The 27,126-nt window shown below is 40.3% G+C and overlaps 1 protein-coding gene across 12 annotated transcripts; it reads right to left on the reverse strand.

The window, feature by feature from the left end:
* Positions 1-560: 560 nt before the first annotated feature.
* Positions 561-26,692, reverse strand: ZSCAN23 (zinc finger and SCAN domain containing 23). Of its 12 annotated transcripts, XM_055390566.2 has the most exons (10): positions 25,242-25,352; positions 22,896-22,986; positions 22,206-22,337; positions 21,916-22,048; positions 17,753-18,237; positions 17,353-17,500; positions 16,345-16,971; positions 8,482-13,937; positions 6,221-8,283; positions 561-5,723 (listed from the first exon to the last, which is right to left on the reverse strand). In XM_055390566.2, exons 5-7 carry the CDS (start codon positions 18,158-18,160, stop codon positions 16,358-16,360), a joined length of 1,170 nt encoding a protein of 389 aa, XP_055246541.1. In that variant the 5' UTR covers positions 18,161-18,237; positions 21,916-22,048; positions 22,206-22,337; positions 22,896-22,986; positions 25,242-25,352; the 3' UTR covers positions 561-5,723; positions 6,221-8,283; positions 8,482-13,937; positions 16,345-16,357. The 12 variants fall into 12 exon arrangements, with proteins under 12 accessions (XP_055246541.1, XP_055246542.1, XP_063563512.1 ...); XM_055390567.2 differs by lacking the exons at positions 8,482-13,937; positions 21,916-22,048; XM_063707442.1 differs by lacking the exons at positions 21,916-22,048; positions 22,896-22,986 and having other exon boundaries at positions 8,482-8,593; positions 25,242-25,351.
* Positions 26,693-27,126: the final 434 nt, after the last annotated feature.

The raw sequence follows: 27,126 nt of genomic DNA on the forward strand, positions 1-27,126 counted from the left end.
ACGGGGTTTCACCGTGTTAGCCAGGGTGGTCTCAATCTCCTGACTTCGTGATCTGCCTGCCTTGGCCTCCCAAAGTGCTGGGATTACAGGCATGAGCCACCACGCCCGGCCAATTTATTTATTTATTTTTAGATACAGGATCTCACTCTGTCACCCAGGCTGGAGTGCAGCAGCACAAATGTAGCTCACTGCAGCCTCTAACTCCTGACCTTAAGCGACCCTCCCACATCAACCTTCGAAGTAGCTGGGATTACAGGCATGAGCCACCACATCTGGATACATATGACATAATTTACAGACTGGTATTAAAATTAATGATGGTTCAAAGACTATTAGTTGATTATTTAAATGATTCAGCAGTAAAACGTAGTAAGCTTTTCTACAGTATACTCAAAAGTATAAAAAGATCATTATGTTCATGGTGGTCAAAATGAATAATTAACTTGATCATCTTTCTCCTGCAGTAGAACTCAAAATCAATAAAGAGGATTTTGGCAATTTTCCTGAACCCCTAATAAAATGTATTAATAATAAATCAATAAAATTTGTTTTGTTTTCACTTTTTTTTTTTTTTTGACTCTAGGACTACTTTACTCATTTACCTGCCTGGCCCATAAACAAAATCTGAGTCTGCTTATTCCCTTCCTTTGAAGACCAGCTTGGGTATCTCCAGTGTTTTCCTAATGCAAATTAAAATTAACACACCTCTATTAAAAAAAAAAAAAAGATGCAGCTAGTTGCAGTGACTCATGCCTATAATACCAGAGCTTTGGGAGGCTGAGGTGAGAGGATTGCTTGAGGCCAGGAGTTCAAAACCAGCCTGGGCAACACAGTGAGTTTCCATCTAAAAAAATTTTTTTAAATTAGCTGGGCATGTTGGCATGCACTTGTAGTCCTACCTATTCAAGAGGCTGAGGCAGGAGAACTGCTTGAGCTCAGGAGTTCGAGGTTACAGTGAGCTATATGATTGTACCACTGCACTGTAGCCTGGGTGACATAACAAGATCCTGTCTCTGAGAGAGAGAGAGGAAAAAAAAAAAGCATCTTTCTTGTTTGGAGTCTTGGCTGGGAGGTACATGTTATACATCAGAACTTAGGTAGGAATGGAAGGCCCAAGAATTCACTGTGCTGTCCCTAAAAGGATGCTGAACATGTTTGACTTGACAAATTATCACCACTGCAGCTACATTTAAAATACATTAATCATCTAATATTCTTATTTGCATTTTATGTACAACTTAAGTTTTCACTAAAAAGTATTACTAAACAACAGTCTAAGCTTTTGTGAGAACTGTATTTTGGAACAACTAGTAAAACATCTGCAAACTGAACTGGTGGTCCACAGGCCACTCTGAATCACAAAAGTGTTTTATTTGATTAGCGGTTAGGGGAAAAGTAAGTGGCTTGTTCTGTTAAATGACAGGATTTTGGTGGGGACCATTTTGAAGGGTCAGTTCTCATCCAAACCAAGTTCAAGGTCTGGTGGGAAGAAATTCTGCCTTGCCAATTTCAGATGCTGGACACTCACAAAATTTCAATGTCAGGTGAGAAGCTATTATGCAAAGCCTTTTCCATCCATATTTATCAACTTCCTAAGTTCTCTTTTGAGTGGATTCTCTGGTGTTGAATAAGGAATGAACGTTAAAGAGAAATTTTACTATACTGATTACACTGAAAGGGTTTCTCTCCAACATGGATTCTGATATGATGAAAAAGCTGAATTCTGACTGTGAACTTTACCACACTTGTTACACTGGTAGTAACGTATCTCCCTGGTGTGAAGCCTCTGGTGCTGGTTGAGGACTGACCACTGGCCAAAGGCTTTGTTGCGCTTGTCACATTTATTATAGGGTCTCTCTCCAGTATGGATTCTCTTACGATGAATGAGTCCAGTGTTTGCACTGAAAGCTTTCCCATATTCTTCTCATTTATATATCTAACTCCAGTGTGAATTCTCTTATTTGCATGAAGCCTGAGTATAGGCTTTCCCATACTTGTTACATTCATAGGAATCCTCACCAGTGTGAATTTCTGATGCTGAATTAGGACAGAGTTCTGAGCAAAAATTATTCCACATTCATCACTGTGGTATTTTCTGGATATTTTCCTAGTCTTTCCTCATACATTTGGACATCTACACAAAGTTCTCAGGAATACTGCCATCCAATCTGACAGTGTTTCCCTGTTGGCATGTTATTTCATTTCTTTTGTTTGGGAAGAACATTCTCATTCTTCATTTTGATCAAATCATCTGAAAGAAGAGACTGAAAATGTCAGCATAATTCACTCATTCACATATACTTTACTCAATCACTTGCTCACGAAATAAGCACTTTTTAGAACTACATGCCAGAAGAGATAACAGAAGGAACTTATGTGTATATCCACTGGTGGCATAACCATATAAAAGAGTAATTATTTCATATGTCCTTAAAGCAGTAAATTTTTTTTTTTGTATAGCCCAAGTGAGATATATCTTAAGAACAAAAAGAACAGAAAACATGTGTATACACACACACGCCACCATTAAGCTATTTACAGTAATCATATTTGTGGGTAATGCTGATGTTTTTTATTATGAGACTATTGTGTATATATTGTGGGACAGCAAATGAGTAATTATTTGATGTTCTATCATTCCTGGTGTCTTTGAGAATCCTCTAAAAGGAGATACAGATGAAGATAGGAGATTAAGACCCCGAAGTAGTAAATGTGAATTAGAACTATCAATGTGAACTCATGATACACACTTTCTTTTAAATTTTTTCCTAACTCTGAGTACTGGAAAGGCCTAGGACCAATGACTAAGCCATAAGCACTCCTAATGCCCTATTTTTGGTTTTGAAATACCATTTCCCATTAGGCAGAATTGGGGGTCCTTGGAAAAAGTATTAATTCTAGGACTATGTAAGGAAAACTATAAGATGGGCCTCGTACATCTTATCATACAGGTCAGCAAGAAAACTATCAAAGATGACTAGGTTCATGTCATAAGGATTCACATGCCAAACTGAAAAGGTTTCTACTGCTCAAAGAGGAGACAAATGAGCTTTAGTAAGGATAGTATTATGGACTGAAAAACATCAAATAATGCTTCAATCCAAAAGTTCCTAATGATACTATTACTAACAACTGGTCACTGTTTTAAAGGATGACTACAAACTAATTCATTGTTTTGAAAACTGATTTAAAAAGCAAAGTAGTGGGGAGTGACTTAAGCAATTATCTTGCCTTTCCTAAACAAACCATTGAATAACTAAACAAAAAATCAGGGGAAATGTCTCTTTATATAACTATTCCAGCTTTATTAAATGAAGAAAGAAGGATACAATTAGAATGTCACCATTTTAGGACCCCTAATGGATTACTGGCTATAGGTATTGAGGATCAATAGCTGCTAACACCACAGAAAAAGAGACAAACAGAAAATAATAGGCTTCAAATAGAACACACCATCTTGCCAAAATCATTAAATTTATCTGGTCAAAAAAACTTAAAACTTGATTTTGATCAAGCCTGTACATTACTACAATTTACAGAAAATACAGAGGACAACAGAACATCTTAGACTATAGCACATGATGCAGACAGCAAAACCCATGCTGTGTGCAACTCTACAGGACAAACAACTTCATTTTCTTTAACAAGTGAGTTGGAAGAGAAAACAGGAGAGGGTACCCATATATTAAAAGAAACTTAGGAGACATATCAACCCATCACAATGTGTTTTCTTCCTTGGATCTTGATTCAAATAAGTTAAAAAACAAAATGAACAAAAAAAAGTTTATGACATCTTTGAGAAAACTGGAAAATTTATATTAACGAATTACTGTTAATTGTTTAGGTATGAAAATAGTATTATGTTTACATTTTTAAAATTCATATCTTTTACAGCAAATATTGAAATATTTACATTTGAAAGACTATGCTAGCTCAGATATGCTTTAAAATTATATATATATAAAAGCATGGGATATGAGTAGAGTTGTAAGTGAAACAAAATTGGCCATAATCTGATAATGTTGAAGCTGGGTGACAGGTTTGTGGGGATTTATTAAAAGTAGTACAATTGTACTTTTATATATGCTTAAACTTTTTTCATAGTACAGAGTGAAGAAAAAAAGAAAAAGAAAAGAGTTTATGGCTTTTAGTTGGTAGTATTTAAAAAAAGAAAAAAGCAGCAATGTAAAAACCCTCTAAGGCCAGTTACAAAATAATTCAATACCCTTGGAGTGAAATGTATGTCAGCTACATATAGTATTATATGTAACTTGAAAAGATATCCGTAATGTAATATTAAACTAAAAAACAAGTGGTAAACACTATGTACTGTATAATGGCATTTTAGCATGTATGCGTGCTTTCCCAGTAAGCATGCACCTACTAAAGTTTTATGTTTCCTACACTCATTAAAAAAATGTACATTTAAAAATTTACTTATTGCATGTAGCCTTTTAGTAGTTTTCTATTGGCTTCAATATAGAAAAACATTCTCCTGTCTTTGCGATAAGAGGTCTGGGTTCAGGAATTTGGCAGTATTAGAAGGGAGAAACTGAACCATGCAAGGTAACATGAGTAGCAGGATTTTTTTAAAAAAACAATTTTAAGGCAAAGAAGTGAAGAAAGAAAAGAATCATAATCCAGGTTAAAGTGGTATGCTTAGAGGAACAGGTTAAACGTGGAATAGGCAATAGAGATTAAATGAAAGGTATGCAGAGATTTTAGTGACGAGGTTCATTTGGAAAAATGCAAAAAGACACCAACATTTCCTAACTTCTTCTTTGCTATCTCCTTCTCAGCATTCTCCTTAACAGTGTGAAACTCCCAACATTCAGAGCTGGGTCGACCCTTTACTGGCTGGAGCCGGACTCCAGGTGAGTCCTATGAGGCTGCCAGATACACTATTTGCGTTGGGACACTTCTTGTTCCCTGTAGGAGGGTGGGGAACTGGGCACAATTAGATGGAGTTTAATGAGGGTGACATTTGCTGAAAGTTAGAGCTTAAAATCCCATTATTACTGTGGAACACACGATGGGAGGGCAGAAAGCAGTTTTCTGTCATCTGCAAGGGCAGGGATAAACAGACAGAGGGGAAAATACATAGGGCCTACAAGTTAAAAAAAAACTCACCAAACTAGAACAAAAATAAATAACTCTGGCCAATAACATGTTAGCCATTTTCTCTAACTACCCTAGAGAAGTTATCTCAACTCTCTTATCTCTCTCTGGAGATAATACCTGCTATCTGATAAGACATTTCTTCATTTTACCTTTCCTCCCAGATCATTCAGCTTCCTCTCCAAGTTCTTCAGTACAGACAGCCTCTTTCCTATACTCTGGGATGCTCCTATACCCAGGCCTGGAGTTCTTGGGCAGGATGGTCAGGATCAGTAGTTCCAAGACGTGTTCCTTGCTGTGTATCACTGGTCTCCACCACTGATGGCAAAGAACCTGAAGCTGGACCCTTGAGGCCCAAGTAAATACCCACCGTATCCTCTCTGAAGAACTCCTGACCAGAAGCTCCCTTTCTGTGTGGGCTAGATTCTTTAACTATTTGACACTTCTTTCGTTCTTCTGCAGTTGGTCTGAATGCATTCCTGGGTGAAACAGCTCAGAAGACTGGCTCACTGCAGCAGTGCGTATGCTTCAGGCTGATGCTAAGGCATAACACATCATTGTTGAGATCAACTCCAAACTGGAACATATTTACTCAGAGTGAATGGCTGTATCAAGGCAAAAAATGTGAAGGTAAAAAAAAAATTTCTGTGAAAGATAAATAAGCAAAAAATGACATAAAATTAACTAAAAGACATTTCAGTTACTTCAAGAGTGAAGAATAAGACACTATTAGCTTTTAGATCTAGAAAATTCAGTGAAATATTCAGATGATTATCAAAAACAATAGGTGCAAAAAGTAATGCACACAACTTGGTATGCTTATATTGCATGTCAGATGGGTCAATTAACATTTACAGGCATATATTGGACATATTGCAGATTTGGTTCTAGACCACTGCAAAAAAGCAAATATTGCAATAAAGTGAGTTACACAATTTTTTTGCCTTTCCAGTGCATATAAAAGTTATGTTTACACTATATGACAGTCTATTGTGCAGTAGCATGTCTAAAAAATGCATATACCTTAATTAAAAGATACTTTATTGCTAAAACATGCAGGACTCTTCACTGAGTCATAATCTTTGAGGCTGCAGAGTCTTACCTTGATGTCTGCTGACTCATGGCTGATTAGGGTGATAACTGCTGAAGGCTCAGGTGGCTGTGGCAATTTCTTAAAACATGACAACACTGAAGTTTGCTGCATCAGTTGATTCTTCCTTTCATGAACTATTTCTCTGTGGTATGTGATGCTGTTTAATAGCATTTTACCCACAGAACTCTCAAAATTGGAGTCAATCCTCTCAAACTCTGCCACTGCTTTATCAGTCAAGTTTATGTGACATTCTAAATTATTTGCTGTTATTTCAACAATTTCACAGCATCTTCCCCAGGAGTAGATTTCATCCTAAGAAACCACTTTCTTTACTCATCCATAAGAAGCAACTTCTCATCCATTCAAATTTTATCATAAGAATGCAGCAATTCTGTCACATCTTCAGGCTACACTTCTAATTCTAGTTCTCTTGCTATTTCCACTATATCTACAGTTATTTCCTCCACTGAAGTCTTGAACCTGTGAAAGTCATCCATGAGGATGGGAATCAACTTCTTCTAAACTCCTGTTCATGTTGATATTTTGATCTCCTCCCATGAATCACAAATGTTCTTAATTGCATCTAGAATGTGAATCCTCCCCAGAAGGTTTTCAATGTACTTTGCTCAGATCCATCAGAGGAATCACTATCTATGGCAGCTATACCCTTACAAAATGTATTTCTTAAATAATAAGACTTGAAAATTGAAATTACTCCTTGATCTGTGGGCTGTGGAATGGTTAGCTGTGTTAGCAGGCATGAAAACAATATTAACCTTTTTGCACATCTCCCTCAGAGCTCTTCAGTGACTCGGTGCATTGTCAATGAGCAGTAATATTTCGAAAGGAATCTTTTTTTCTTCTGAGCAGTAGGTCTCAACAGTGGGCTTAAAATATTCAGTAAACCATGCTGTAAATAAATGTGCTATTGTCCAGGCTTTGTTGTTCCATTTCTAGAGCACAGGCAGAGTAGATTTAGCATCATTCTTTTTGTTTGTTTGTGTGTTTGTTTGAGACAGGGTCTTTCTCTGTTACCCAGGCTGGAGTGCAGTGGCACAATCTTGGCTCACTGCAACCTCTGCTTCCCAGGCTCAAGCAATCTACCCACCTTAGCCTCCCTAGTAGCTGGGACCACAGGTGTGTGCCACCACACCCAGCTAATTTTTGTATTTTTTTGTAGAGACAGGGTTTTTCCATGTTGCCCAGGCTAGTCTCAAACTCCTGGGCTCAGCAATCCTCCTGACTTGGCCTCTCAATGTGCTAGGATTACAGCATGCCCAGCTAGCATGATCCTTAAGGACTCTAGGATTTTCAGCTTAGTAAATGAGCATTGGCTTCAACTTCAAGTCACCAGCTCCATTAGCTCCTATCAAGAAAGGCAGACTGTCCTTTGAAGCCAGGCACTGACTTCTCTCTAGTTATGGAAGTCCAAGATGGTATCTTCTTCCAATATAAAGTGTTTCATCTACATTAAAAATATGTTGTTTAGTATAGCCACCTTCATCCACTATCTTAGCTAGGTTTTCTGAATAACCTGCTGCAGTGTCTACACCAACATTTGCTGCTTCACTTTGCACTGTTATGTTGTGGAGACAGCTTCTTTCCTTAAACCTCATGAAGCAACCTCTGCTAGCTTCTAACTTTTCTTCTGCAGCTTCCTCATCTCTCTCAGCCATCACAGAATTGAAGAAAGTTAGGACCCTGCTGTGGATTAGGCTGTGGCTTAAAGGCATGTTGTGGCTGGTTTGATCTTCTCTCCAGATCACTCAAACTTTCTCCGTATCAGCAATAAAGCTGTTTTGCTTTCTTATCACTCATGTGTTCTGTGGAGTGGTTTTACTTCCTTCAAGAACTTTTCCTTTGCATTCACAACTGGCTGTTTGGTACAAGAGGCCTAGCTTTCAACCTATCTCAGCTTTCAACATGTCTTCCTCACTAAGCTTAATCATTTCTAGCTTTTGATTTAAAGAGAGAGATGTGAGACTCTTCCTTTCACGTGAACACTGAGAGGCCACTGTAGTGTTATTAACTGGTTTCATTTCAACACTGTGTGTCTCAGGGAATAGGGAGGCCTGAGGAGAGAGAAATGGGGGAATGGTTGGTTGGTGGAAGAGTCAGAACACACACCACATTTATCAGTTAAGTTAGGCATCTTATATGGGTGTGGTTAGCGGTGCCCCAAAACAATTGCAAATTACATCAAAGATCACTGATCACAGATCACCATAATAGATATAATAATAATTTTAAATTTTGAAATACTCATTTACCAAAATGTGACACAGAAACACGAAGTGTGCACATGATGTTGGAAAAATGGTGTTGACAGACTTGCTTGATGCAGGGTTGCCACAAACTTTCAATTTGCAGAAAACACAGTATCTGTGAAGTGCAATAAAGCAAAGTGCAAGTAAAATGACATATGCCTGTATAAGTCAACTTCTCTGTGCCAAGAATTGTGCTAGATGATTTCAAAAGTTTGTTTGTTTGTTTGTTTGAGACAGAGTTTTTCTCTCATTGCACAGGCTGGAATGCAATGGCGCGATCTCGGCTCACTGCAGCCTCTGCCTCCCGGGTTCAAGCCTCCCAAGTAGCTGAGATTACAGGCATGTGCCACCACACTCAGCTAATTTCGTATTTTTAGTAGAGACGGGGTTTCACCATGTTGGTCAGGCTGGTCTCAAACTCCTGACCTCAGGTGATCCACCCGCCTCGGCCTCCCAAAGTGCTGGGATTACAGGCATGAGCCACCGCGCCTGGCCCAAAAGTATTTTTAATTTTAGAATAGTGTGCATGTCAGTCAGGGGACCTCACATCTGACTTATCAGTCCCAAGTTAAACAAACAGGGCCCCCTTGGTACACAAACCCAGTGGGTATTTTTCAGTCCTTTTCCTACCAGATGCCTCTGCAGCACCTAACACTGCTAACTACTCCCAATCTTCTAAGAAACACTATACTCTTCTGGTTGTTTTTCCATAAGTTGGTTTTTGTAGCGTTTAGCCTAATGCTTGGCACTCAGGAAGAACAGTTATGCACTGCTTAATCACATGGTTATGTTCTCAGAAATGTGTCTTTAGGCAATTTCATCATTGTGAGAATATCATAGACTGTACTTCCACAAACCTAGATGGTAGAGCCTACTATACACCTAGGCTATAGTATATAACCTAATGCTCCTAGGCTACAAACCTGCACAGCACGTTTCTGTATTGAATATTGTAGGCAGCTATAACACAAAGCCAAGTATTTGTATATCTAAACATATCTAAACACAGAAAAGGCATAGTAAAAATATGTTATTATAATCTTATGGAACTATTATTGTACACGTGGTCTGCTGTTGACTGAAACATCGCTATGTGGCACATGACTGTATTATATAAGTACCTGTTAAATATGTTTCTAATGACTATTATTTAGTCCACTTCGTGGCTCTTATTCTGCCTGTCAAAAATGTCTAGTATCAAGCTGGGCACGGTGGCTCACACCTGTAATCCCAACACTTTGGGAGGCTGAGGCGGGTGGATCACCTGAGGTCAGGAGTTCGACACCAGCTTGACCAACATGGAGAAACCCCATCTCTACTAAAAATACAAAATTAGCCGGGCGTGATGGCATGTGCCTGTAATCCTAGCTATTTGGGAGGCTGAGGCAGGAGAATTGCTTGAACCCAGGAGGCGGAGGTTGTGGTGAGCTGAGGTCGAGCCATTGCACTCCAGCATGGGCAACAAGAGCAAAACTCCGTCAAAAAAAAAAATGTTTAGTATCCTAAATTGAAATCCAGCCTTATCCTCATCCCGTATTTATTCTGGGCAATCTCAACCATTTGATGACATCAGCTTTCACCTGAAAACTCCTAAGCCTGATTCTCTCATACCAATCTTTCTTTGGAGCTCCAGGCCCTTACAGTCCAGTGGTGCATTAGACCTTTTCACTTGTATGTCTTACAAGCATCTTCAACTCACCACCAAAAATTCATCATTTTCCCCTTGTGACCAATTTATTCTCCAATATTAGCCATCTCTTATAAAATTGTGCCACACTTACCTAATAATTTAATCCAAAAACCTGCCTATTTATCCCTGGCTACATTTATTTTATTTAAAGAATACACTTAGTGTGTGACAGGCAGTGCTCTCAGTACCTTTTCTTTCTCACTTTCATCAATCTAATTAGTTATCAGGTCTAGTTAAATCTGTAATCTTTAACACAGTTCCACTTGGTGCCCTCTTTATTTCTATAGCCAGTGACTTACTTTCACCAACTTATGGTTTTGGTTCTTTCTTTAACAACTACAAGTCTCTTGTCTCTCTTGCTTTCAGTTTTGCCCCTTTCCAATTCATTCACCACACCACTTCTAGAATATTTCTAGAAAGCTAGTAAGATTACATTACTCCTCTGCTTAAATCCAGACAGAGCATATAACTGCCCAACTACTGTGCATTGCCACAGTTTACTGGGTGCCTCAAATGGCTTATAGGAGTACCACCAGCATACTGATCTCTTCAGCTACCGGGGTGGCCAGGAAGTATGCATACAAATTTTATGTGCTGTGACATTAAGAAAATGGAAAAGCACACCACCCTATAAACTTTAAATTCCTCAGCATATTTCAGTTACTCTCTACTCTCTTTGCCCCACCTCTGCCACTCTTGTTGCCCAGGCTGGAATGCACCCACCTTCATTTACTTGCGGTTTTCTGAAATGGTTTTCTGATCCCTCCTTCACATACTATAACTATCCCTCAAGGTCCATTTCCTCTTTGCTATCCAACTTCTGAGAGTCCACAGAGACAGCTCTGCTATTGCCTACTCAGGGAAGTTATCTTTAACGTTCCACCTCCAAAGTCCCTATGTACGAAGTTTATTTTCCTCAAGGCAACATGTCTTTCCCATTACACTATACAGTAAGAAATGCCTTTTATCTGGCTTATTCCCATTTTTGCAACATAAAGCCTGGCCCATTATGTGGCACTCAATAAATGCTTGCTTGAATGTTCTAACTTCTGAATGTTTTCTTACCCAGAGAAATTCACGTACCACTTCCCTCTGTTTTGCAGAATTGTGGGGATCATATAAAGTATTTTTCTTTAAGTACTAAGCCTTTACAGATACACAATATCGTGACCATTAGTATAGGGGATTTTTATGAAAACTCTGAAAAATTTCATGTTCAGGTTAAAACGGCCGTAGGATTCAGAAAACGTATACGGAAGCCAGCTTTTGGCCATAAGGACCTGTCAGCTGATGGATTCCGGTGAGGTCTCCTTGCTGGTAAGTCTGTGCCCTCATCTCAGAAGGCGGTGATCCATACAGACCCAGCTCTGTACAGCGCTTTGTTCAGTTCTCTGTATCTCTGAAATGTCTGATGGAGCCGACACAAAACACAAAATCCTGATCCTGAGAGATCTATGTAAGAGGGGAACTCGAGCAAGCCCTGGAAAAGGGGGCAACAGCACCCCCTCCGAGTACCGTTATCTCTGGATCGCTGAGAAAGTATAAAGCATCTTGCATGGGTAGAAGAGACCAGGACACCGCCTACACACACAGTCCCAGGACACTAAAACCTGAACACTTCTCTAGGAGAAAGGACGCACTTCGGCCGGCTCCTCTGCCGCCTCTCTAGGATTCTTGGAGGATCCATCAATCTCAGTGGTTCATTTGTGCACACCACCTGGCTCGCCTTTGTGAGCGCAGAAGCCGCCTCAAAAAGGCTGAGGCCGACAGGGGTCGTAACCTCTTGTGTCCAGCAGCCACTCAGTCTGGGCTGACTTCTCTCTCTCCCCTGCTGAAGACACTTGACTGCTCGCACTGGATCCTGCCGTGTCCTCCGTTCCCTAGGTCCCCGGTCCTCCAGGGTCTCAGGCATCAGGGTCTTTCCCTCTGTCCTCAGGGAGATTCCTCAGTTCGGCCCCAACGAGCACCTTAGAGCCCAACCAAGCTCCTGGGATGGCTGATGGGGGTGTAGGAGTCTAGGCACAGGCACACTCAGAGCTCCTCCCACAGCCCTGGTCATGTCTCTCAGAAGATAAAGGGCTTTCCAAACAAAAAAACCAACCAACCAACCAACCCCAGGTCTGGTATTATCTGTACCACACAAATTGTCCAGTTACCTTCACTCTGCCCCCAAGGGTCAAATGCAATAATCAACACCCACCTGAGGAAAACGGGGAAGATGTTGGCTTGCTCTCCATTGTTTTAAACCTGTTTAAATAAATCAGGTCCCCCCGAGTAACTTAACCACTAGCAAGTTTGGGGCTTATAGATCCCTGACTACATACCCCTCTACAATGAATTAGCAGAAGTCAGGGGTGATGAGGGGAGGCCACCACCACCCCACCCCTGCAGTCAATGATCTTGAGGCAATTACTGAATAGCTATGAAGATCTATTGACACACTTAAGGCAGGGTCAGCTGTCTTTGGTACCATCAAGTGGCAAGAGGACTCCTCCACAGCCAACAAATGACGTGTAGTGAATGTGATAAATTATGAAACTACTTGGTACAATATCTGCCCCCTTCCCCTTCACCTGACTACCTGCTTAAAATGGCTCACTGTTTGCCTTAACACTGCAAGCTCTGATCCAGTACTCTATCTTCTCACTTTCTTCTACAGTATAAGGTTGAACACTGTACTCCATCGGTCCCTATACCACTGAAACACTCCTGTGCTTCCAGCATGTTGTCCATCTTGTCTGGTAAACCATTCACTCAATAGGTTAATCTTAGGTAACTAGTTATGTTAACAATGGGTTTGTCTTAATTAGGGGCGGGATGGGGGGGTCCTCTGTTTTGTTTGTGCAGACATATTATCCCATCCTTTCTTTCCTAATCCAATAGATCTATTACTGGGGGTTACCAGGCTAGGTGGCTACACCTAACTCTCCAACAGCCTTTTTCATATATATTCTGCCTTAGCTTTCATGACAGAACATTGGAATCTTTCTGATTCTCTGTCTTTTCTATATGCTTGGTTGAAAAAATACTGCCTATTGCAAAAATTATTAGTATGGGGACCATACCTCCCGGTTTATACCTGTTGTCTTGGTGTAATTATTAACAGCCCTCCTTTTCATTTTCAAGTGTCCCAGATTGGACAATAAATTATATAGTTACCTTATGTGTGTGGACCACTAATATGCTAATTAGATACAGATTTTCAGGCTCTGCCTCAGAAACTGATTCAGTAGGTCTGGGGTGGGGCTGAGAAAACTGCACTTCAAACCAACAACCCAGGTGATTCTAGTGCAGGTATCATCAAGAAATAGTGCTTTCAACACTGCCCATTGGCAGTTGGCATAGAAAACTGGGGATAGGTTCAAGGAGACCTAAAAATCACAGTGGTTTATAGACTATGCTTTTCTCCCTGTCCTCCATTTTATGGAAAGTAATAAAAAGTGTGAGGAGTAAAAGGCAGTGAGATTATTTTCACTGCTTAAGACAATAGTATCTAAAAACTTGGACCAGTTGATAAATAAGAGATTTCTAATAATTATTATGAAGATGAAGCATGTTTCTTGGCAACACTCTGTCTCTGCATCTATCTTTTTATTTTTCCTTTGGTCAACATTTTTTGCCCAATCTAGAGTTTTAGCATCTAATTTTACCTTCTGTCTGATTCTTTTTTATGTTCTCATATTTTGTTCTTTTTTCTTTCCATCCCACTTTGTTGTTGCTGTTGTTTGCAGATGCCTACAGTGGGTCTCAGGGCTCCAAGTGTAAGTGTCTATGAAACCATATATAATTCACAATTATCTTTGTTCGTAATTGGTTTCCTTTACAAAATTTTTAAGGCAATAAAAGACAGAAAGATTACTACAAGTGCTTAAGCACTTTGGACTTCACTTTTCTCATTATCTTAAATGGAGAAGCATTTAAGATATTTATAAACTCAGAATACTACAGAATATGTATTACATCACTTTATGGAATACATATTTACTTAAGAAGTTGATTTTACTTCAAAATCGAGTCTACTATATTTTTCTTAACTTCACTCAAAAATCTGTAGCTATTTATCTTGGAAATAATTTAACCTCAAGACACAATAAAAAATACCCTTCAGGAAATATAAGATTTTTTATAATACCCACAATAAGCCTTAAGTAGTGACACAAACAGTTTGAAATGTAAGGTGTAAGAATATGTGATAGAACTAAATACACTAAACTGAAAAATACCACCCATCACTTCTCCATTTCTCTGTAGAATTATGTGCAATTCTGGTTGCCCACGCCTTGTTTCCTAGCTCATATGAAAGCTGTTAGCTTTTGAACAGAAGGAACTTAACTTGGACTAAACTGGGGAAAAGAATGAAACAGAATATGTAACATTTTAAAATAGTGAGATTTTTCGTCTATAGGAGTTTGTTAAATAAACTATGGAGTATGAACAAATAAAATTCTATTCACTTATAAAAAGAATGAAGAAGTTCTGTTATGATGTGGACATCTCTAAAGATTATATTCTTTCATGAAAACAGCAAGGTATTAGAAGAGTATAAATAATATGCCATCTTCCTGAGTAATGGAAGAAATAAGATTATACATTCATATTTACCTATATTTACATAAAGAAACACTGAAAGATACATAAGAAACTAGTACAATGGCTACTTATAAAGGGAAAGTAGACCTTTTTGTATTATTTTGATTTTTGAACCAGGTGAAGAATGAATTATCTTTTTAAAAAAGTCCTACTGGGTAAATTAAATTTTAAAAGCTAAAAATAATAATTACAAAAATAAATAAAATGCTTTCAATGAGGAATAAATGAGAAGAGTCTTTCCTGGACTCCACTGTAAATTAAATAGAGGAGTCGTGCATTTACTGAAACATATAAATGGGCGGATTTGTTGAGCAACTTCAGTGACTTATAAATCCTATAAATTCCATATACTTGTAATTTTTATTTGGTGATATAATGCCCCCAGTGGCTTAACAGAGTGTTACACTAGGAAGTAGGAGACAGGGTTCTAGTTCCAGCTCTGCTTTTAACTGGCTGTATGATCTTAGTTACTTCCCAGAACTTCCTTTTCTCTTATCTGTCAAATAAGAGCAAGCAGAGGTGATCTCTAAGGTCCCTTAGAGTGATTCTGTTATTCTTAAGTTACTTGCTATGTATTGGGTATTTGGGTGTATTCCAAACCAGATTGTTTTCACCATAGGTTTTCCATTTCTTTGTCTCCTGGACCTTGTGTAAAGCTTTGTAAAGAGTTACTAAGTCAATGTTAAGGGAAATAAATTTTTTTATTTATGATCTTGGTGGTAATCAATAGTAAATGCTGAGAAATGTGGAGGTTATAAAAATAATCAACATGAAAGAGTGATCATACTCTTCTCTTCAATCCTGAATATGTTTCAAATTTTCCATACAAAATATTGAATAAAGGAGAAAAAGGCAAAAACAAAAAAATGCTCATTATATGTTACGGGAAAAATACAAAGAGGCCTGTATTTTCCAATAAGAAATCTGAGGTGAGATATCAGATTTTTAGCTAAGTTTCTTAGCCTCTGCGTAAATTTAAAATCATGAGCAATATTTGTTATGAGGAGCCACTGAGCTGCTAATAACATATGGCTGCTTCAGTTCCTTGGTTCCTAAAGGCTAACTTAAAAATCTACAGAAATCTAACTTACTATAAATCTACATTTATATAGGAGGATTCACCTGCCCCTTTTTGTAGGTTACAAAGCAAATTATCATATTTTATGTGAATGGAAAGAAGTCAGGAAACCTATATTATGAATTTTATTACAATTATTTTTAAGTTAATTTTTAAATACTCGGTGAACTGCATTTGAGATTATTTTGTACTCAGCCTACATATAATTATTTTAAACTTTTTAAAAAAAGTTTTTAAAAACTAGGATGAAGAAATTTTCCTGAAATAGAAAACTTCTTGCACAGATGTGTGTGAAACTAGGTCTACAGCATACATGATGAAATCAACACAAGAGGCAACATTCAGTATCGCAAAGCTGTGGATGTCACTGATCAGAGAACTCGGCGGATGTATTTAAGATATTATGCTTCTCTCTGCATAAAAGTAAGGGAATTTTTACTGGCTTTCCCTTGAACTTTTCTATGCTAGAGGACACAGCAGGGACAAAGTAAGAAATATTATCCCCTACCTGTTCCAAGGAGCTAGCTTGATTCAGCCACTGGGTGGACTTTCCGATGCTGGATTAGGTTGCAATGGTAAATGAAGTTCTTGCCACATTCTTCACATTCATAAGGTCTCTCTCCAGTGTGAATTCTCTGATGCTTAATGAGGACTGAACGTCGACTAAAACTCTTATTGCACTGATTGCACTGGTAAGGCTTCTCCCCAGTGTGAATTCTGAGGTGATGGAAAAGCCCGGCATTCTGGCTGAAGGCTTTGCCACAAACACTGCACTGGTAGCGCTTCTCCCCAGTGTGGAGTCTCTGGTGCTGGAATAGGCCTGACCTCTGGCTGAAGGCCCGCCCACACTCATCACATTCATAAGGCTTCTCACCTGTGTGTGTTCTCTGGTGCTCGATAAGGATGGAATTCTGGGTGAAGCTTTTTCCACATTCACTACAGATATAGGGTCTCTCCACTGAAGAGCTCACCCTTTGCTTTTCCAATCTGCCGTCACGGTCACAAGTATCTCCATACTCAGGAATCTGAGTAATATTACCATTCTGTTTTCCAAGAACTTGTATAAGAGATTTCACTTCCTGAGAAATCTCCCTCTTTGGGGCTAACTCCACATTCCAAGTCCCAGCCTTGCCATCTAAAATAACGATAACATGAAAGATAACATGAAGTATGAAAAATAACAGATTATCTTTCCAAAGACAAAAGAAAAAAAGTGGCCAGGAGAATGGGTGGAAGGGGACAAGTAGCCACTTTTTCTGTTTATTTTTCCACTCTAAAGCTATTATACCCAGACCTCAGGGAAAAGATGCACGGTATTATAACTGCTTACTTAACTGTCTGCCTCTCCCACTAGACTGTAAACTTCATGAGAATGGGGACCACATCTGCCTTGTTTATCACTATATCCCTGGTACCTGGCACAGTGCCTGGCATACAGCAGACACTAAATAAATGGGTTGAATTGATAAATATTCAGGGAATGAGGTAGGCTATCTGAGGAAATTCTAATCCTCACCAATCTCTTGAACTTGGCACACCTCTCGCAAATTATACCCAAGTTGCTCTTCCAAGGTTTGGAATTCGTCATTTGATGACTCCTGAGCTGCTCCTGGAGTTGCCTTCTCCTTTACAAACTCTTCCTGTTCATGAGCATGGCTCAGGACCTGGTGGAAATCAAGGACAGTTGGGAACCCAATATCAGAGAGAACATGGCAAGGAGGCCTTCTCAGGGCCGCTGGATCGAAAAGAAGGACCAAGAAGCTGGCAAAGAAAAAACAGAGGCAGACAGATTAAAAGCCTACAGAAGATCAAGTCTGGCATAAAAAAAAAATCCTCCTCCTCTACCTTTTCTTGTTGCACTGAAACCCCATACTTGTTCTTAACAGGTACAAATCCCTGTTCTCCCATCTTCTCACCTGCTCTCCTGGTTCATCCAGCTCTCTCTCCAAATCCTCCAGCACAGTCACTGCCTCCTCTCCACTCACAGGACGGTGTTGTCTGACCCAGGCCTGGAGCTCCTCGGGCAGGATACTCAGGAACTGCTCCAGCACCAGCAGCTCTAGGATCTGCTCCTTGGTGTGCATCTCTGGTCTCAGCCACTGATGGCAGAGCTCCTGGAGTCTTCGAAGAGCCTCCCGGGGCCCAGGGGACTCCTGATAGCAGAACTGCCTGAAGCGTCTACGAAAGATCTCTCTGGTATGAGGGTTATTTCTTGACAGGCCTGATTCTGGCCCACAGGAATGTTCCTCCTCTTCTTCCTTTACCTTCACTGCCAGAAGTCCTTCCTGCATCTCTGCAGTCTGAAGGGTCAAGGTTATGGCCATCAAAGGTTTAACTATTCAGAAAAAGAATCTATTCTTGATAATTCTCCCTTGATCTTTTCTTCTGGAAACCCCAAGATCTAGACAATAATTTACGAAGAAAAAAATATAAAAATGCAGAAAACCTCAGGACAAGGAGGGACTGGAGTATTTACACTAAAATCAGTCACTCTGTCTCATGAAGGAACACCAAAACCTGATTAATGATAGATACTTTAGAAATACGAATCCAGATAATATAGGAAGAAAAAAGAAATGGAACAAAAACGCCTACAGTTTTCTGAAGGAAGGTACTGTTTCAATCATCCTGACTGAAACAGCTCAAATCAGCTTGAGTATATTGGGTTTCCATTGGAATAGCAAGATACTAAATTCAGGGTAAATTTTAGCTGTATGAAGGTAAAAAAAACACTTTGGGCCCAAGTGGTCACAGATGACCCCAAGAATCAAGAAGAAAAGGGAAACAAATGGAGGATGGAGGGAAAGTAAAGAAGATAAAAAGAATAAGAACCGTAAGAAATGCACTTGGAGAGAGGAGGCAGAGTCCCTCCAGCCATAGAAGGTAGAGTCCCTCCAGCCATAGGAGGTATGGAGGAGGGAGATCTAGGTTTAAAGTGTGGAAGGTCTTGGACTGAGACATCAACCTGCAGGTATTCCCTCCAGAGTCTTGGGCTTCATGTTTTGAGCCTTGGTCTCTTCAATCTATAAAACAGGAATCCTAAAACCAACACTGCCTATCTTTCTAGGTTGATACAAAGATAAAACGAGGATAATGAGCACAAAGAAGTTGGCTACTTAGTAAAGTCCAAAGTGGTAACACTTATTTTTCTTATGTTATTGTATGATTAAATGAATATCCTAGTGGTTTAAGGCTAAGGCAAAAGAATCAGAAAGTAGTTGACTGCAGTGGTCTAGGCTCAGAGACACTAAAATGACGGAAATATTGGTTCCAGTACTTTAAAACAGGAGTAGAATTTGACCTTTCTCTTGCCCGTTAATTTCTTTGAAACTTTTTCTCTTTGAAGCCACTTGAAGGTGGAGAGTAGGCAATTTTATGTAAAATAAAATTACTGCTAATAAAAAGACAAATGTCTATGACTCCTGAGGTCAGGAGTTCGAGAATAGCCTGGCCAACATGATGAAACCCCGTCTCTGCTAAAAAATACAAAAATTAGCTGGGCGTGGTGGCACACGCCTGTTATCCCAGCTACTCAGGAGGCTGAGGCTGGAGAATCGCTTGAACCTGGGAGGTAGAGGTTGCAGTGGACCGAGATCACACTACTGCGCTCTAGCCTGGGCGACAGAGCAACACTCTGTCTCAAAAAAAACAAAAACAAAAACAAACAAACTTATGAGCAATCTTTACCAGGATAGTAATTAATGAAGACAATTTTCTGAAAGAAAAACAATTATATGACCCAGTGATTTCTAAGCACCATCTTCGAGCAGAGACTTTCAAACTTTTATGACCAGGACTCTTATTAAGAAATATTTTATATTATAACCCAGAACACACATGCATATGTATATAAGTATATGTTTGTGCATTTATGAGATACACAAATACCTAAAATAATAATTTCACAAAACACTATGTATCCTTGCTCTATATAGTGACATACAATTATTTTTAAACCTATTTCATTAAAAGACAAAACAAAAAAGCCTGGGAACAGATTTTATGACCCACAAATGAATAATAACCTGTAGAATAAAATATTTTTAAGTAAAATTATTGTAATCCATTGCAAAAATAACCCTACTCTATTCTGTTGTTTTTTGTTTTTGTTTTTGTTTTTTTGAGAAGGAGTCTTGCTCTGTTGCCCAGGCTGGAGTACAGTGGTGTGATCTCAGCTCACTGCAACCTCTGCCTCCTGGGTTCAAGCAATTCTCCTGCCTCAGCCTCCTGAGTAGCTGGTATTACAGGCACCCACTACCATGCCAGGCTAATTTTTGTATTTTTAGTAGAGACAGGGTTGTACCATGTTGGCCGGGCTGGTCTCGAACTCCTGACCGCAGATGATCCACCCGCCTTGGCCTCCCAAAGTGCTGGGATTACAGGCATTAGCCACTGCGCCCAGCAACCCTACACTATTCTTAAGGTGTTGACATGCATTGTGAAATTAAATAACTAAGAATAGGGTATTTTATTAGTCTGTTCTCAAGCTGCTACTAAAGACATACCCAAGACTGGGTAATTTATAAAGGAAAGAGGTTTAATTGACCCACAGTTCAGCATGGCTGGGGAGGCCTCAGGGAACTTACAATCATGGTGGAAGGGGAAGCAAACATGTCCTTCTTCACATGCAGCAGCAGGAGAAGTGCCGAGCAAAAGGGGGAAAAGCCCCTTATAAAACCATCAGATCTCATGAGAACGCACTGTCACCAGAATAGCATGAAGGTACCTGCCCCCATAATTAAATTATCTCCTACCGGGTCCCTCTCACGACACATGGGGATTATGAGAAATTGGGAACTATAATTCAATATGAGATTTGGATGGGGACACAGCCAAACCATATCAGATATTTAAATTACAAGTGAACACTGATCACATTACAACCAGAAGAAAAATTAGATTCATATTGTGATTATTGGTTATATTTATCAAAGGGGAAACAAACTACTGGCATGGGACAGCATCCTTCCGGATAACCTGCACACATAATCCTCTCCATAAAGTTCTGACATCTTTGGTTTGGTTACCTTCTGTAATCACTACCCCAGGAAGTGTACAGAGGATTTTTTTCCTCTAAAGACAGAATCTGCAAATTCATGTTTTCCCCCACTTTTTTTTTTTTTGAGACGGAATCTCACCCTGTCGCCCAGGCTGGAGTGCAACAGCACGATCTCAGCTCACTGCTTCCCAGGTTCAAATGATTCTCCCCTCAGCCTCCTGAGTAGCTGGGATTACAGGCACCCGCTACCATGCCTAGCTAATTTTTGTATTTTTTTAGTAGAGGGGTTTCACCATGTTGGCCAGGCTGGTTTCGAACTCCTGACCTCGTGATCTGCCTGCCTCAGCCTCCCAAACTGCTGGGATTACAGGTGTGAGCCACTGTGCCCAGCCTTCCTCCACTTTTCTTGGTGCGACTCACCACCACTGTGACTACCATACTATCTTTTTCTGTCATAACTTTTCATACACCACTCATTCACTTGGCAGATATTTATTCAGAGCCGACCAGCAAATATATATTCAGAGCCTACCATATTCCATGTACTGTTCTAGGCACTGGGGATACAGCTGCAATTATAACAAAGTCCCTAGTCTCATGGAATTTACATCCTAATAACAGTATTAATAATAGCGGACATTTATAGTGCTTTTAACGTGCCAGGTATTGTTACAGATGCTTTATATATATTAACCCATTTAATCCTCAAAACAACCATGAATAAGGTGCTATTATTACCCCCATATCACAGATGAGAAAACTGAGATATGAAAAGTTTAAGTTACTAGTCCAAAGTTCAAGTCAGTTACAGATAGTAAGCAGTGAAGCTGCAATTCAAACCCAACAAATCTGACATCAGAATTTACAGTCTCCACTGCTACAACACTAACTTCTGTTGGGGAAAAGAGGGGCCAGGATGAGGAAAAGGGGTCAGAGGAAACAGATAATAATTAAGTATTTGTGAAGTAGTGATAAATGCTGTAGAGAAAATAAAGGTAAGGAGATAGAGAGTAAGGGGAAAGAAAGGTTGCTATTTTATAGAGTCAGGGAAGGCCTTGATAAGGTAATGGTTGAACAGACCTGAAGGAAGTGAGGAGCAAGTCACATGGCTATCTGGAGAAAGACTGTTCCATGCAAAGGTAACTGCCAAGTGCAAATTTTTGCAGGTGGGAACACACCTGGATTCTTCAGATAATAGCTAGTTGAACAATGGCTGGAACAAAGAAAACAAAAGGGAAAGTAACAGGAGATAAAGCAGGGAGCTTGGGAATTGATCATGAAAGGCAGTGGTAAGGGCTCTAGCTTGTATTCTATGAGATATGGAAACCACTGGGGATTTTTGAGCCAAGGGGTAACAAAATTTTACTTACATTTAACACAAAAGCATAACTCTAGCCGCTGTGTCAATGACCTTGGGGTTAAGTGGAGGCAGGGAGGGATGCTATGATAATCATCCAGGGAAGAGATCATCATGGCTTGAAACATGGTCTGCTGAATTTGTTCTAGGGTAAGAAAGTTTTGTGGTACAAACGTCAAATAGCTAAATCCAGAATATGTACTCTCACATTACTCAATAAACATACCATGGATTCAAAGGATGAAACAGCCACTTATGCTTTCTTGTTTTTTCAATCTTCTAGGGTCCGAAAATGTCTTTTTCTTATTTACCACCTGTGCCGCTTGGTTTCAAGTCAAAGTTTTTCTATTCAAAGACAATGCAGCTGAAGCTTAGAGCCTCTGCCCAGAAAAATTCATTTCTGGGATGTGGTGTTTCAAATCTTTATACAGTTTCCCAAATATAAATTTCCCTATTTTCTCTGTATACTCTGGGTTCATTTTTGCTTTCCTTCACCTGATTTTGCTTTTATCTGGTGGCCTTAATACCCAGATCCTTGCACCAGCATACCTGAGTTCTTCTTCGAACCTGGTGTCTCCAAAGGGCTTCCCCAGTTTTTTGTAATCCTGCCCTCCTCGTCACAAACATAGAGTTCCTAATCTTCCATTCAGGATCACAACCTCAATGTATATGCCAGGTATATAATTAGCATAATAAGTCTTACCTTAAAAAATACATCTGCATTTTAAAGTTGGTTCCTCCTAGAGCCTCAGCAAGCTGAACCCCAAATCTACCATCATCCTCATGGAAGGATGCTGTTAACGAAGGACATGCACGTAGGTGAAGACTAAGCAGCACGTAATACAAATGTGCCTTTATCATCATACATCCCATGACCCTCACCTCCGCTGACACCATCTATGGCTCCTCACTAATTGGATGAATTCCCAAACTCTCAAGCACAGTTTAAAACCAGTCAGACCTTTAGCTTCTGTTGTCTGGCTCCACTCTTGGTTTCCTCTATTCCACAAGCAAAAACTCTCAGCTCCAGTCAGGTTTTTCTTCTCACCATTCTAATCAGGCGTTTCTCATCCCTGCGCCACGAGCTTGGTCTTGCCTTCTTCCCTTATTCGAACCTTACCCAATCTCTGCAGCTTGATTCAAATCTCACATCCTCTCTGAAGTCTTCTTTATCCATTTCAGCTCACCCTCTTCCAACTGCCCACTCATATGTCATGTACTGTATGAGTCCCACCTTTCACCCTCAGTCACAATTTATCTTGTACCATTACTTCTCTTCAGAGCCATTTTTTTAAATCCAAAAAGTAGAGAGGAATATAGAATTCTTTCACCAAGTTCTATTACCCTGAAATAAACAGTCTTAAATACTGGAATGTGTCCTTTTCTACGCATTTGCAATCGTATATACACATGTATACACATGTGCACACATAGAGTTGATATAAGCCCATATATTTTATTTACCTTAGACAAGCAGAACGTAGTATGAGATAGCAGAGAACACAGGCAGATCTGGTTGGTAAATTTTTTTTTTTTTTTTTTGAGACAGAGTCTTGCTTTTGTTGCCCAGGCGGGAGTGAAGTGGTGCGATCTCGGCTCACTTGCAACCTCTGCCTCCCAGGTTCAAGCAATCCTCCTGCCTCAGCCTCCAGAGTAGCTGGGATTACAGGGACCCACCATCACTCCTGGCTCATTTTTGCATTTTTAGTAGGATGGAGTTTCACCATATAGGTCAGGCTGGTCTCGAACTCCCGACCTCAGGTGATCTGCCCACCTCGGCCTCCCAAAGTGCTGGGATTACAGGCATGAACCATAGTGCCAGGCCATCTGTGAATTTTAACGCAGTGATCTTGGGCAAGTTAGTTGATTTTTCTAAGCCTCAAGCTCATATATGAAATGAGGTCAACAACTGCCTTGCCAACTTGTTGAGAATATTAAATGAGATAATGCATACAAAGTGTTTTTGCACAAAACCTGGCATATAAACATGCAAATTAATCTTTTAATAAGATAATGTACAATTTTGGTACAATGGTAGTTTCATTAATAGTTGCTACTTTCCCTTAGGGCCAAGACTGTAATCTTTTTCTATTGCTCAAAGAACAAGATGAGTGGGTGAAAACATGCACACAAACCAATAAAACGGCTGTTTCATCAGGTTTGCAGAAACACTCTGAAAGATATACGTCTTCAGATATATTCTCTCCAATCAAATCCTAACTAGAAGCCCAGGACTACTGAGGTACAAAAGAAGGACGGGATTCAAATGAGCGAAGTAACTTCCCGGGTTATAGCTGTAAAGCTAATATAGGAACAGAATGGAGTTAGCATAGCAAAGGTTTTAAGAAAATGGAGTCTGGAGCCAAATTGCCTGTATTTGAATCCTGCCTACACCCCTTACTCGCTCTATGACCTTGGGCAAGTTACTAACTTCATTTTCTTCTTGTATGTTAATTTTAAAAAGGGGCGGGACAGAGAGGTGGGGTGTAGTCTACATAATAATAGTGCCTATCTCATAAAGTTATGAGAAGCAGATAATATTTGTAAAGTGCTTAGAACAGTGCTGGGCTGGCACATAGTAGATGCTATTTATTCTTTTAAAAAATTGGATAGCAGCAAGAGCCTTTATACTATGTGAGTTAGACTAAGAAAGGCTGTGGCATAGTTTAAAACTATCCCTGCTCATTCTTTAAAATAAGTCCACAGTAGAGAATAAGACATGGGAAAATACAAACATTTCTTCATATCCGAATCTATTTGGATCCTAAGATGCAGATACGGAGAGTTCAGAGTGCCATCAGTACAGGGCAGAGAGGTTGAAGAGCTCAGGAACAGACATAGGGTGGGGGAAAGGGGTAGGGGCAACGACGCTGACTTTTGGTTAACAAGGCCCTTCCAGGCTGCGGAGCAACCTCCTCTGCCCTTCACCTGCCCGGCCCATCTCTGGCCAAGAAGACCCTGCCGCCAAATCCCCACACCCAGTCCAGGTCGCAGCGCACAGACTGGCCCTTCCGAAGCCCCTCAGCGGTAGCCCGACTCCGAAGCTCACCGAAGCATCCGTGAGAGGAGATGCCACCTAGCGCAGATCATATCGGCTCTGAATCCTTGACAACCGCAGCCCAAAGAATGATAAACTACAAAGGCCGGAAATGCGTCACCGCGGCCCGCTCTCCGCGGAACAGCGGTTCCGGCTATGTTCCTTCTAGGAAGGCCGGAGGTTCCCACACCTCTGTGGTCGTCACGCTGAATCCCGTCTGTAGTCTTAGTGAGATACTAGGTGACACATTGTCTTCCACGCGGCAATATAATAACGGCCAACATAGTGTTTTAACACGTATTAATTCATTACCCCGCATAACAACCCTGTGAGTTAGGTACAATTATCTCCATTTAACAGGTGAGGAAACTGAAGCACATTTCTACATTTATTAGTTGCCATTTCCTGCAAAGAATACCTTTTCTTTTCCGTGCCGTCTCATTTTATCACGATGAACTCATGCATTCCTTTACAAATAATTACTGTCATTATTATGTTGATGCTCAAATTATTTAAAATTTGGTCATTTGGAGCCCTTTCACACAGCTCCCTCTTTTCTTTTTTTAACAAAGTCTCCAGGCTGGAGTGCAGTGGATGCGATCTCAGCTCACTGCAACCTCCGCATTCCGGGTTCCTCCTGTCTCGGCCTCCTGAGTATCTGGGATTACAGGAACACACCACTATGCCTTACTGAGGCTGGTCTTGAACTCCTGTCCCTCAACTGATCCGCCCCCTCGGCCTCCCAAAGGGCTGGGATTACAGAAGTGAGCCACCGCACCCGGCCGCAAACAGGTTTCTATGTCCTTTGATAAGTTCCCAACAGTTTTTGTGCACTTCACTTTCTCACAAAAGATATTTCAGTCCCATTTTATACTATTCCTACCCTAAACCTAGAATCACCATTGCTTCATGAAGCTACAGTACTTATCAGTGAAAAATGGTGTATAGAAACCAAGATCTGGATTTCGGGCAATGAAAAACCTCATTGCTACTGTGTCCGGCATTGGTTCCTGCCAGTCTACTGTGTCCGGAATTGGCTCCTTCCAGTGGGTTCGTGGTCTTACTGACTTCAAGAATGAAGCCGCGGATGCTCACGGTGAGCGTTACAGTTCTTAAAGATGGTGTGTCTGGAGTTTGTTCCTTCTGCTGTTCAGATGTGTCCAGAGTTTCTTCCTTCCGGTGGGTTCGTGGTCTCACTTGACTTCAGGAGTGAGGCCGTAAACCTTTGCAGTGAGTGTTACAGCTCCTAAGGGTGGCGTGCCCGCAGTTGCTTCTTCCTTCTGGTGGGTTTGTGGTCTCGCTGACTTAAGGACTGAAGCTGCAGACCGTCGTAGTGAGCATTACAATGCTTAAAAGTAGTGCAGACCCAAAAACTGAAAAGTAGCAAGGTTTTATTGTGAGGAGCGAAAGAACAAAGATCCCACCGCACAAAACTCAATGCTAGCAGGTTGTCACTGCTGACTGGGCGGGTGGCGGGGTGGTAGCCAGCTTTTATTCCCTTATTCGGCCCCGCCCACATCCTGCTGATTGGCGCATTTTACAGAGCGCTGACTGGTCCATTTTACAGAGTGCTGATTGGTCCGTCTTTACAGAGTGCTGCTTCGTGTGTTTACAAACCTTTAGCTAGACACAGAGTGCTGATTGGTGCATTTTTACAGAGTGCTGATTGGTGCATTTACAAATCTTTAGCTAGACACAGAGTGCTGATTGGTGTGTTTACAATCCTTTAGCTAGACAGAAAAGTTCTCCAGGTCCCCACCCTAACCGGAAGCCCAGCCAGCTTCACCTCTCACTACTAGGACATATTATTGCCTCTAGGCTCCTTCAGTGGACAAGAGCTAGAATATATGAATATGTTATATATATAATATATTATATATAATACATATTATATATT

Source organism: Gorilla gorilla, chromosome 5 (assembly GCF_029281585.2).
Source record: "Gorilla gorilla gorilla isolate KB3781 chromosome 5, NHGRI_mGorGor1-v2.1_pri, whole genome shotgun sequence".
Lineage (NCBI taxonomy): Eukaryota > Metazoa > Chordata > Mammalia > Primates > Hominidae > Gorilla > Gorilla gorilla.